The sequence below is a fragment of the Hippocampus guttulatus genome, chromosome 1, assembly GCF_054856545.1.
Source record: "Hippocampus guttulatus isolate MCC_2025c chromosome 1, RoL_Hgut_1.0, whole genome shotgun sequence".
Lineage (NCBI taxonomy): Eukaryota > Metazoa > Chordata > Actinopteri > Syngnathiformes > Syngnathidae > Hippocampus > Hippocampus guttulatus.
In genome coordinates this window covers 2,745,386-2,758,312 of record NC_141261.1, presented here as the reverse complement: position 1 = coordinate 2,758,312, position 12,927 = coordinate 2,745,386, and the positions used below count along the sequence as shown (strand labels likewise).

Here is a 12,927-nt window from a genome sequence, read left to right as displayed (position 1 = left end):
TTGGTTGGTTCAACTTGGTCAAACTCTTTATTTTGGAGGATTAAACCGGAAATTGTGTTTCGTGGTTTATTGTTGTCCTGCCATTCGGCATGCGCACGTACAAGTCAATGCAAGTGTTGTTGTGTGTGGTTCCAAGAGTTGCGTTGCACTTTTGTTGTAGTTTGAGGCAATGAACACGAAGAAATGATCAATTAATTTGGGCCGCAGTGTACAAGGCTGGGCTCGGATAAGTATTGGCGGAGGACGAACGGTGAGTGAATGAAACGTCGCCCGCAGAACAAAGGGGTCCTCTTCCCTGGAACTCACCATTGTTTAACCCAGAGGGCGCCTCTTTACCCAAGTGGCCCAAAGGTGGGTTCGGACAGAACTAGTTTTTTTCAACTCCTCAGTTCTCGCGTCCTCAAGGGGCACCGACAAATGTAAATGCAAATGTAACAATTAATTCTGTGGACCTCGCAGGTGAATTAGCAAACTCGTAAACACAGATTGGGTTGGGTAAAATGCTTGCTCATCTTCTTTATTATTCATGCGGAAATGCTATTCACAAGATTCTAAGTCTATGGTGCTTTTATGATCACAGAACTCATGGCAATCTCCACTCAAAATAAACGACTGAAAGAGCATGAGATGTCCCCTGCTTACGACTGAATTCCGTCCCGTGTGGCAATTTACCCACAACGTGTACGTAAATCGGAACCAATCGTTGTCTATTTACTAACTTTCCGTAACATTGAGGTAAAATTAAGAAAATGCGTGAAAAATACTTCTCGCTCCTAAATATAAACGGGGGTAAAAGTATTTACGGCGGTAACTGAGTCTTGTGACTCCGGACACCTGACGACGTATTCTTACACTGCACTATTGACTATCACTTAATTATTCATGACCATAATTTTTTGTTTGTATTTAATTCTAGACTACTACAGTGTGCGTGTGCGCGCGCGCACACAATTTATTTTTTTAACCTCTATACAACCAGCATTGCCTGTGATGCTTTAAAGCCACACCTGCTCAGTGGTAACCACCTGGTAATTGCTGTTATAATAATCTGGAATCCGTAGTGTCAATCCTGTCTTGATTGGCACCCTGCGTGAGACCCTTTTTTGGCAAAACCCCCCACCCCACGACCAACACGCAGGATATTGACATTGGACCTCAAACAGCCACAGTAAAGACCAATTACAATTCGGGAAATATAGGATTCCCCAAGAAATTGAAAAAAAAAAGACTTGTTTGAAACGTATTGCAGTCATTTTATGTTAACCTTCTTTAAATATATAGATTATAATGTAAATTAATTTCACAATGTTGCAGTCTCTCCTTTGATGTGAAATCGACTCGACTCCTTGTTTGGGTTCTGCTCCCAGACTGTGGGGTTGATGCTTACGATGCTGGGGCCAATTAAATGTTCCTGGGACATCGTTGACCTCAAGTGAGATTTTATACACTTGAGCTTAAAAAAAAAAAAAAAAAAATCTCTTTTCCAGAGGGTGTCTACACAAGGGGGCGCCACGTTGGTTGAATGGTTAGCCCGTCTGCCTCACAGTACAGAGGTGCAGGATTCGATTCTGGCTCCGGCCTTCCTGTGAGGAGTTTGCAAGTTCTTCCCATGCATGGATTTTCGCCGGGTACTCCGGTTTCCTCCCACCTTCCAAAAACATGCATGGCAGGTTAATGGAGCACTCTAAATTATCCTTAGGTGTGATTGTGAGCACGGATAGTTGTTCGTCTATGTGTGCCCTGCAATTGGCTGACAACCAGTTCAGGGTGCCCCCCGCCTACCACCCACTGACAGCTGGGATAGGCTCCAGCACGCCCATACACTTGTGATGATAAGTGGATTAGAAGATGGATAGACTCCACAAGGGCATTCAAATTCACCACTAACATTCCAAGCATTAAACAAGAGAAACCCATTTCACATAGGCGATGTAGCGTTTTTGGGGTGCTTTGACTCCCCCCGCTAATGCCACCGTGTGCATTCACACATACAGCGCATGCCAGAAACCACCACTGAGAATGGAGCCTACCGTACAATTCATAATGATGATGTGTCATCAGTGTATAATTTAGACGTTTTTTTTTTAAATTAATCCATTCTGTAAGTATCTGTAATTGTATGACTTAAACATTCCATCTAGGGGGGTTAAAGGTTTTTTTTTTTTTCTCATTTTGCCTAAAAATTTGTGATGCTGTTTTGTGTTGTCAAGGTGAGGGGCATCCTGTGCTCCAGTCATGACCGCTGGGAATGGCAATACAAACAGTAGTCGGCACAGAGGAGAGAGCAAGCCAGCCCAGGCCATAGTCAAATCCCACATCCTGACCCATTTAATAGAGGGCTTTGTTATCCAGGAGGGTGCAGAGCCTTTTCCTGTGAGTGTTTCTGCTTGAGCCACACACACACACACACACACCATGATTAATTAATGTTGGAATAGAAAGGGTAAATAAGGAGGGCTAGGGGTGACAAACAAGTCAGTATTAGAAAGCAAGTAAATATTAGATAAATATTTTAAAATGTCATGGTTTATTTAATTTCCACATTCATTGAATTATATCATCGTCCCTGCTCGTGCCTCATGAAGTTTTTTTTTCTTTCAGCATATCCCATCACACGCAATGGGTGGGGACTGAGTAGGACTAGCGCTGATGCAGTCACAAGCCATTGCTTAATCCTGCACTAGCGAGTGATGTACAATAATATTGACGCGATTGCTTGTATTCATTTATTTTGCATTCATATGCTAGTTTTCTTTCAAAATATTTTTTTATCAGAAAAAGTTGTATGATAATGTATGTGGTACAGTGATGTAGCTAATATCGGTGATGATTCAAAAAACTAAAATGAAACAATTTAATATTGTTGTTCTACTTCTTCCTTTCATAACTTTGTTGCTGTGAATCGGGAATTTCTCCATTGCGAGACTAATAAAGGTTTTCTTATCTTATTACTATATAATGATAGGGTTGGTTTTTTTTTTCTTTTGCGCTTCACATGCAAATAACGGTCAGCAGAGGGCGGCACTGCCGCACTTGCCTACCCTCTCTGTATATCCATTGTTTTTCTCATCTCAGTTTTCTCCCTTTTGTACTTGGTGTGAAATTTAGACCTGTTCAAAACCAAGCTGTATATCAGCAAATGGAAAAATATCCACCCATCCATCTATTTTCTAATCTGTTTATCCTCACAAAAGTCACGGGCGTGCCATCCGCGTTTGCAATCACACCTCGGGACAATTTAGAGGGTTACATTAACCTGCCATTCATGTTTTTGGAATGTGGGTAGAAGCCGGAGTACCCAGAGAAAACCCACGCAGCCACGTGGAGAACATGCAAACTCCACATAGGAAGTCCGGAGCCGGAACCGAACCCTGCACCTCTGCACTGAGGCAGACGTGCTAACTAGTCGACCACAGTGCCACCCTTGGAAAAATATTAACTGTCATAATAATATTGTTTTTGTCACACTTAATTGAACCATCATATATACACAATGTGTATACAGTGCAATTGTGTATTATTTCCAGCGTAAACTAAGTATGAGATAGATGCCAATTCCAGTTTTGAAATGAGTATTATCTTTTTGTGTCTGTAGGTGGAACGTCCGTCCTTTTCAGTTGATTGCCTCAGGAGAGACACGTCAGATTCAAGAATGAATGGACTTCCGCCAAAGGGTAACATTAAGTCTCTCAGCCAAATGGCACAGTGGTCTCCTTGTTAGCACTTGCCTGGACCTACTGTCATTTTCTCAGGCCCAAACTTTGTTGTTATTTCCTTCATATTAGGTCATAATATTTTGTTTTTTTCTTTTTGGGAGACAAGCACAGGCGAGTAAGCAAAAAAATCAACTCGAGGGAGTAAAACGTTATTGTGGTATTCACATCAGTCCCATCTGCAACCTCATTCATGATATTTTGCAGAGATCCAGGCTTAAACCATGTACAGTACAACAACCCCCCCCACACACACACTATTTGTATCACTATCACCTGTTGTATTGAATGAAGCAGACTTTTCTCTCCAACATGTAATTTTTGGGGGGGCTGCTAATACATTTGTAACGTCTTTTAATGGGCTTTAATTTGATTACAGGGGATGGGATGAGTATTTTAAGGCTTAAATGAATAAACATATTTATAGATGTCTGACTTGTCTTCTCTCCCCGCCCTATCAGATTTAAAAGCTCGACAAGAGGAGCCCATGCTCACCTGTGAGCTTTGTGGCAAGGTGGACTTTGCATACATCTTCAAAAGGTCCAAGAGGTTCTGTTCAACACTATGCGCTAAAAGGTAATGAAGTATAGTCGGACACAGGATTGGCCCACTTTGTCTGCCTTCATACTAAAACTGAAGTCTTGAGCCCCGGCTGCAATGAACAGTATGTTTCGCTTCGGCAAAATATGTATTCCTTGCCTTTCCGAAGGTTGTAATTGGTGCCAAAATAACAGATCTGTCCACGCCAGGTGTAGGCCACAAAGTCAGCTGGAATACGCTCCGGCTCCATGTGACCCTGAACAGGATAAACACTCAAGATACAATCATGAAATCACTGTGCACGAAGGCAGAGGCTTCAAAAACATTTTTCCACATTATATCAATGCACTTCTCTGTCATTTAACACTACTTACATAGCTCACAGTTGTCATCACGTGCCGCTGCGCTACATTGTGGTGGAAACGTGTCAGTTTACTCTTCCAAAATCCACCTTTGTTGGAGGAAAAGTGAGCAAACCTTGGACAATTATTCTCGTTTTAGTCTCTGACTCTGTGTGTGTAATGCAGGCATGATTCCATGTTCAAAAATAATCCATACCGTGACATGTTACCTTCTTTTTCATTGAAAACAAACATTAAACCTGTTTTCCAAGCATTTCTTATTAACATATCAGTATTCTTGCTACTTAATGATGTACAGTTTTATATTACTGTAATTATTGCCATTACTGGATCAGAGGTTATTTCCAATGCCGTTAAGTGTGTTCATAGTCTGGTTGTTGCAAATGAAAGCCAAGTCAAAATGTTTCTTTACAATAATGATCTCTGTGCGATGGCGGCCCGGTAGTCCAGTGGTTAGCACGTCGGCTTCACAGTGCAGAGGTACCGGGTTCGATTCCAGCTCTGGCCTCCCTGTGTGGAGTTTGCATGTTCTCCCCGGGCCTGCGTGGGTTTTCTCCGGGTGCTCCGGTTTCCTCCCACATTCCAAAAACATGCATGGCAGGTTGATTGGACGCTCTAAATTGTCCCTAGGTGTGAGTGTGGGCGTGGATGGTTGTTCGTCTCTGTGTGCCCTGCGATTGGCTGGCAACTGATTCAGGGTGTCCCCCGCCTACTGCCCGAAGACGGCTGGGATAGGCTCCAGCACCCCCCGCGACCCTAGTGAGGATCAAGCGGTTCGGAAAATGGATGGATGGATGGATGGATGGATCTCTGTGCGACCCCACTAGTCTAAAACAGCATCGAATGGGGCAGCCATTTTGCCACTTGCTGTCGACTGAAAATGACATCACAGATCAAGCACGGCTTTGCATGCTACTGCTCAAATGTGCCAGCACCACAATGGCCTCCTACCAGATCAACTGTGCCGAGTAGGATAAACAGGTGGATTTTACTGCATAGTTTATATTCCACTAGTACAAGATTAAACAGACTACTGTCTTTAGACTGTTGAGAGCGCAACAAACATATTATTGTAAATAAACATTTTTGACTTGGCTTGTCTTTACTTGAAACAGAGCAATGGCGTTTGATTTATTGGTCAAAACTTCAGCCAAGTGTTTTTGTTCCAAGATACAATGTAGGATGTACAAAAAGAATCGGCCTCTTCTCAAACCGCAAATCCACGCTGGAGGACACGAAAAAACAAAAAGCACTGAATGAAAGCCCCCAAAACTCCAGTTTGGAGTTGGAAGACAAGGTGAGCCGCAAGTCAGCTTCAGTTGTTATTCATGTTCAGCATATCCATATGTCAGTATTTGTCTAATGATGATGAATTGTGATTTTTGAAAGTAGCTTTATTTTTATTTATTTATTTTTTGCTTTCAGACATCTTCCTGCGTTCGAAAGTCAGCTGGTCACGTGACTCACCCCGCACAGGGGGAATCAAGCCAATGTTCAGACTTGTCCAGCAATAAACAAGACCGTTGGGGACCTCGGGCGCAAGGCACTGAAGTCCCGCGGGAACCCGGCCAGTGGAACGTGGACGACGTTTATGTTTTCATCTGCTCTTTGCCAGGTGTGGGCTTTTCGCTTACTTTATCCAATGGCATCTGCTGGGTGCTTTTCCTTTCTTGGCATTTGTATTGTCCATCAGTTGTGCAAAGTAGTTTTTTGGGGCGGGGGAAAGGAGTGGCAGAATAATTTGCTTGCCTTCATAGCACTTACTCACTAACTTAAGTTTCTACATCTGTTTTCTTGAATAGTAACTAGAAAGGCACGAAAATGACGACTTTCTGTTGCTATATATTTTATCAATTCAACCTTGCAAGGGATTCTATGGAAGCCAGTAATTACTTTGAAAATCAGCTTTCTTCAACTGGAAAAAAAAAAAAAATACATTGCACTTCCAACGCCAAACACAGCCAAATCAAAATGTCTTGCACGAGTCAAATCATGCTTATTTGCCTCCAAAAAGGAAGAGTCTGCACTTTGGAAAGCTTTTAAGCCTGTTAGGATACCAATGTGGTACTGACACATTTGAGCAAGAGCGTGCAAAGCTGCGCTTATACCCTTCTCAGTCAACCGTTTCCGTCTGCAGGTTGTCTGGAAATCGCAGAGGGCTTTCGTTCGCAAGAGATCGACGGACAAGCACTTCTCCTGCTGAAGGAGGACCATCTCGTGGGGACCATGAACATCAAACTGGGCCCCGCACTCAAGATCGCTGCCCAAATTGGCATGCTCAAAGACTTGTAGCTCATCTGTCACGCACATTTTATATTTTACCCTTTGGTGCAGGCAGTCAAAGTCTGAAATGTTTCATGCCACGTGTTGTAATTCTGTATGTGGTTCCCTTCAAGGAATCCTTTTTGTGTCACAGCAGTTCAAAGGTTAGTCTGTCACTTTTATTTGCTCTCAACAGTTTTGAGCCAATCATCATAAAACAGAACGTGTTTGTTAGAGAAGCAACAGCTTGTGTTGATCAGTTTCAGCGCTCTGTGGTGTCGTCTTTGACACAACACAGCCGTCATTAGGAAAGTGATGTCATTCCTGTAAATCCAGTTATTTGTTGTACACTTTCAGAAATATCTACGTTTTTAATGTTTGTTAGGGCTTTGGCTCCAATTTGACATGAGCGAATTAAATACATTGTAAATATTCATACGGCAATCTGGGATTTAAATTTGTCACATTTCGTTGAATTGATTCTAAAATCACATTTGGAACATTTTATTAATTAAAAAGATTATTTTTTTCATTTTGGCCGCAAATTTCTGTGTTGTTGTCATCCACATTTTCCTAAGGTGGTTTTCTGGACCAAATGAAAGAAACCAAGCCAACCACGTCATTTCTTGTTAATTTAATTGAATGATTCCTTGTAAAACATCAACACACAGCAAAGAAAGAAATCCAGAGACGTGTGGCAAAGTGTCAGCAGGCGCTCAGCAATTCTGAGGATGTGTGGAAGTTGGAACCAGTTGACATTGACAAACATTAACCTACACATATGACATCGCCTACTCCACGCAGTTACCTTGGTCAAATGAATGCTCCACTAGATGGCTTTCATTTGTTGGCATATCAACAAACAAGGACACTATCCGACCCTATTTCAAGACCATTTAAAGAACTTCATTTGAACAATTATAGAAATTTATTGTTTCTTCACATGGATGGTTGATGTATTTATTCATGAAGGTTTATGGAGTTAGATCATCTTGACTGCACAAGTTTATTGGAATCCTGCTCCTCAGGATCTTGCTGAGAACAAAAAATAATTGTATTTGGCTTTGACTTCAGTACACCGATATTAAGCCCGCAGACTAACACTCCCAGGACTTCCTTTTCTAGAATGCTGCTTTTTTTTTTTAGCTGCAGATACTGACCGGTTTGTTTCGACAACTGATTCCAGCTAGCTTGGGCTCACTGCTGTTCTCATCTTTTGAATGCAATGGGCATTTTTGTTCAACAATTTGCATGCTTCAAGTAGACCAACTATGATTTCCACAACGCACCACATGCAAATTCAGAAAACATTGATTGGCCTTTTGAGAATGCACAATGGACGACCCAATTTAATACACTTCATGATTTTCTTTTGCCCATAAAATAAAATCTTTAATGCAAAAAAATATATAGCATTTTCTCATCCAAGACCTTGTGCTGCTAAGATCATCTTTCATTTCTATACCACAACTGCTAACTAACCAGAATGGTTAAGTTGTGCTGCAGTGGAATGAACTTGCAGGTAAGCATTTGTTACTGTCATACTGGTGATGAAACTGTGCCACATGAGAATTCAACACCTGGAAATCTGTGCCCCCCCCCCACACACACACACACACACAAAAGATCAATTTGCAATCATTAATCTCGCAGTTCTGTGCTATTATACCTTGCTCCTGAAGAGAGGCTTGGCACCGGGGCCACAGTACTCATTGTAAATGAGCTTGAAGAGGAAAAGGTGAAAGAGTGTGATGAGCGAGGCCACGCTGAACCAGAAGAGGAAGGGCAGGCCCGGGTACCTGTTGGCCATGTGCTCCTCATGGTCCAGGATGGCCTTGAGGTGCAGCGTGTGGCGCAGGTCCTGCAGGTGGCGCAGGTCGGTGGAAATGTAAAGCATCGGGGTGATGGGCTGGGTCACCATGACCGGGAAGGTATGACCTTTGACCTCTGACGTCAACTCCACGGGCTCGTTGAGGCAGCCGGCCTCGCACGCGTACAGCTTGACGGGCTTCTCCTGCGGCTTGACGGACACGTGGAGGAAAGGCTTGCCCTCGGCGTCAAGCAGCACCGCCAGGTTGATGACGTCCTGGTTGTAGTGGATCCCCCTCAGGGCGTAGCTGTTGTGCAGCACGTCCGGGTCGGCCTGGAACTGGAGGTGGTTCTCGGTAAACTGGAGTCCGCCGAAGCTGAGCGCCATGCCCTGCATGGCTCCGTGGGCGCCGGCCGCTACCAGCACCTTGCAGCCTCTCTTCTGGAGAGTCAGGGTCCAAAGTGTGACCAGCTGCAGTATCTGCGCCGTACTGCTCACCCTTTCGGGCCACAGGTTCTCGGCGTGCATGGTGGCATGGCCGCTGAAGCAGTGGTCGGCGTAGTTGAGGCTGGACTCTAGGCGGGCGCGCTCTTCACCACTCAGCCTGCGCTCCAACAAGGGAGCCGTCGTGGAGGACAGGATGTAGTAGAGGGTGGCATTCACCGTGCGGCTCGATGGCGTGTGCGAGTCCGTGATCTTTCTCATTTCGACGCCTACACAAAGAAGGACGATAGGGAGTTTACCAGATGCGGCATTTGTCAGGGGTAAGTTCCGGAATAGACCACTATGCTTTCTCAGAAAAGCGTGTTTCAGAATGGAAATAATTACTTGGATAGTTTATGGCAGTGTCACAAGTTGATGCTTTTAATTTACTTGTAGGCCTTGAAGCGTTTTTCATACAAATACTTACTGTAGTTATGACTTTTCTTCTACAGTAGCGTAGGTTAGTGGCAGACATCATCTTGCAAACAAATTCACTGTCATACTGACAAACTAACTGATCAATTTGACTGTTATCCGCACACAATGGCTCAACTCATCTTTTTTTACACTGCGCTTTCACAACAGCTGCAGCTTTAACACGCCAACATGTGTTGTCCTGATCGCAGTAACATGTTCGGTGACACATTTACTTTTGAGAGATGTATGAAAGATTTTGAGAAAGAAAATGGCTTTTGCATGGAAATCCTGATGTTTTGCACTTTGTACCAATTGCTTTGAGAAATGCGCTGACTGTTTTACAAATTTCAATTCTGATCTGAGAACTGTACCATAGCGACCGAGAAAAAAAACGAAGACGACATTGCCGCACCCAACTTTTTCTTTAACCATTGAACCATCATCCATCCATCATCTAAACCGCTTTATCCTAATGAGGGTTGCGGGAGTTGAGAAAAGAGTACACATTTACTCTGTTATCAATTGTAATGTTCTTCTGCTTCATTCTACTTGCGTAATAATACTTCACGGCGATGTGACCGGCTAATGTCCTGGGAACGTAGGTGGCATTTGTGTACATGACCAGGTCAGCATACACAGATAGGGAGTAAAGTCAGGACAAACGGGGATAGATGTGGTCAGAGAAAATAGGTTTATCAAAATAGAACAAACAATTACAGATTTTATTCTCCATGTTTCTATGTTATCGTGTATTGATTATGATGTTGTAATTACATAAATCAATACACGCTCAGGTTCGGGGTGAGATTACAGAGATCTGAACCAGCTCACTGATGGTCTCATCTTTCCTGGCCAGCATTTTGCCTGGGGTGTTTGTGCCCTTTGTCTCAGAACTTTCTACTTGTCGTGGTGAGGCTCATTCCAGAACAAAGGTGTAGTTCTCCCCTGACAGGTGTGCTGGAGCCTATGCGAGCTGACAATAGATGGGGCACACCCGTAACTGGTTGCCAGCCAATCGCAGGGCACACATAGACAAACATTCACACTCACAATTACACCTAAAGACAATTTAGAGAAAACAAGTAACCTACAGTGCAATGTTTTGGCATGTGGGAAGAAATCGGAGTAGCTGGAGAAAACCCACGCAGGCACGGGGAGAACATGCAAACTCCACACAGGAAGGATGAGGCCAGAAACGAACCGTGGACCTCTGCACTGTGACGTGGACGTGCTAACAACTTGCCTACTTTTCCTTAATGTACCTTGCAACTGACTGGTGACCATTTGGCTAAATACAGAGTTGTGATGTGACTAAATAAGCAGAAAGTGCTTGAAAAGGGCTACCTGAAATGAAGAGGTCCATCCAGGCCTGCTGGTGATCTCTGACCAGATCGTCCACACTGGACCTCAACAGCTCTCCCAGCTCTTTCTTGGCTCCATCCCGAAGGCTAGCAAATGTCTCCTCCAGCTTGGACGGCTCGATGGGCTCCGAAGTTCTCACAACAGACAGGATATTTTCAGTGTATTCAGATTTCTGAAAAACCTGGAATCTGCTGATCTTTTTCGTGACAACCACCACCACCATCATTCGGTTCTTCTCTAAAGGGACTCTGCCTGATGAGAGCACTATCGCTCTGTCCTCTACCTTGTCCATGCTGGTGGAGAATTTGCCACCAGAGTTGACGTCGTTGTAGATCTCGAAGGTGGCGACTTTGTCGGAAGGGTTGTTGACGTGGATTCTCTGAAGATAGACATTGTGTCGACTCCTGTGGGCGAGAAACTCCTCTCTGATGGTGACGCAGTCCCGGGAAGACTGCGCGGCCACAGGTGAGGCGCATCGAACTGACAGCACAGATCCTTTTCGGAACCACATCATGGCTGCCCGCGCTTCAGCCTGCTTCCCTTCGAGACGAATGTCCACAATGGGAGAATATTCTGTCTGATGGACTGGAGCCGAACCAGGCTGTGAAGACGACGCCACCCAGAGTTTGTTCGAGTCCGTGTCAATGAGGATATGACCGTTACCTGATACATAGGGTGTGTCAAGTTTTTCCTGAGATGTGCTGTATAAACCCTCCCCACGGTCCACAAGAGACTTCCATCTATGGATTTCCGCCTGAAGACACTGTCCAACCACCCCACCCGGCACACCCGAGCCACTAAAGATCGTCCACCTGCGCTCTGCTCCAAGATACCAGTAGAAAATGAGGAAGATCAGCAGTCCGATGAGAAGTCTTCTTGCCCAGCTGCTTGATAGCAAGCCGGGTAGCCCCTTCAGTCGTTGCTGGAGCCACATTGTTTGCTTTAAATGTACTAACAGTCCGAATACGTGAGCGTCACAAGTTTATCTCGTTACAAAGTCGCTGGCCAATAACATGTTTCCAAGTAGCTTTGCTAGCGACAGGCTACATTAGCCCGTCTACGTAGCTTGAAGTTTGAAAGAAAGCTGCAAAAAATGCCACGTTGGGCTTGCTTTCATACTCGACACAAAAGGTAGTCTGACACTCACCAATATTTCACGTGTCAAGTCACGTGACGTTACGTTTGATTTGACATTTCAAATATGTAATTATTGAGAAACAGCCGCCAGCAGAGGCAACACTTCCGCCTTTTAGAACCGTCGCAAAGGCACAAATCGTAAAGAGGGCAAGAAAGGCGTAATTATTGTCGTTGAAGGAGAGCAAGAGCGAAAATAGTAAACATTGCTATCTAGCGTGTAGGGTGTTGTAGTGTTAACTTCGAATGTCGTTTTCTGTCCAACTAAAACCACATTATCAATTTGGTCAAGAATAAGAATGTATCTGTACCAAAACAGCAATATAATCTTGTTGTCAAAATATTTCATTTAGATAAAGTACCGTTTGTTAATACACTTATCGAGCTTGTTTGAAAAGGACATACTGTACATACAATAATAAATAAATAACCTCTCAAATTTTAGGGGAGCTTGAACAGTGCATATTTTTTTAAAACCAGATATACAATAAACAGTAGCGTTACAGTAGCTCAGTCCGTATGTACATATTGAGATCAGGGAGTTGAGGCTTAGAATCCCGCTGCAATTGTAAAAATATGGAAATTGAGACTTTGTGTAACATATGCTAGTCTGCTTCTATTAAATGGCCATTGAGCAAATCACTGAACTTCACTTTGATCACATAACTCTGACATCTCTCCTGTACACACAGTAAATTGTCTATTTGTGTGGTGTTATGCAACATCGAATATACAGTGGAGTTAAACTCGATGTTCCCATCCATTTTCAACCACTTTCCTGGTCAGGGGCATGAGGAAGATGGAGCCTATCCCAGCTGACTGTGGGTAAAAGGTACAGTATATC

The 12,927-nt window shown here is 43.7% G+C and overlaps 2 protein-coding genes across 4 annotated transcripts; one reads left to right on the top strand and one right to left on the bottom strand.

Annotated features, from left to right (window-relative positions):
• The first annotated feature begins 92 nt into the window (after positions 1-92).
• LOC147210024 (polyhomeotic-like protein 2) lies at positions 93-7,409 on the top strand. 3 transcript variants are annotated; one of them, XM_086138513.1, is made up of 7 exons: positions 93-250; positions 2,211-2,373; positions 3,596-3,674; positions 4,175-4,289; positions 5,786-5,912; positions 6,041-6,230; positions 6,753-7,409. In XM_086138513.1, the coding sequence occupies exons 2-7, from the start codon at positions 2,236-2,238 to the stop codon at positions 6,905-6,907; spliced, it is 804 nt and encodes a 267-aa protein (XP_085994639.1). In that variant the 5' UTR covers positions 93-250; positions 2,211-2,235; the 3' UTR covers positions 6,908-7,409. The 3 variants fall into 3 exon arrangements, with proteins under 3 accessions (XP_085994639.1, XP_085994564.1, XP_085994712.1); XM_086138438.1 differs by having other exon boundaries at positions 93-351; XM_086138586.1 differs by lacking the exon at positions 2,211-2,373 and having other exon boundaries at positions 93-351.
• Positions 7,410-7,496: 87 nt separating this feature from the next.
• On the bottom strand, positions 7,497-12,213 carry kiaa2013 (KIAA2013 ortholog). The gene is made up of 2 exons (XM_086138313.1): positions 10,932-12,213; positions 7,497-9,400 (listed from the first exon to the last, which is right to left on the bottom strand). The coding sequence occupies exons 1-2, from the start codon at positions 11,881-11,883 to the stop codon at positions 8,541-8,543; spliced, it is 1,812 nt and encodes a 603-aa protein (XP_085994439.1). The 5' UTR covers positions 11,884-12,213; the 3' UTR covers positions 7,497-8,540.
• Positions 12,214-12,927: the final 714 nt, after the last annotated feature.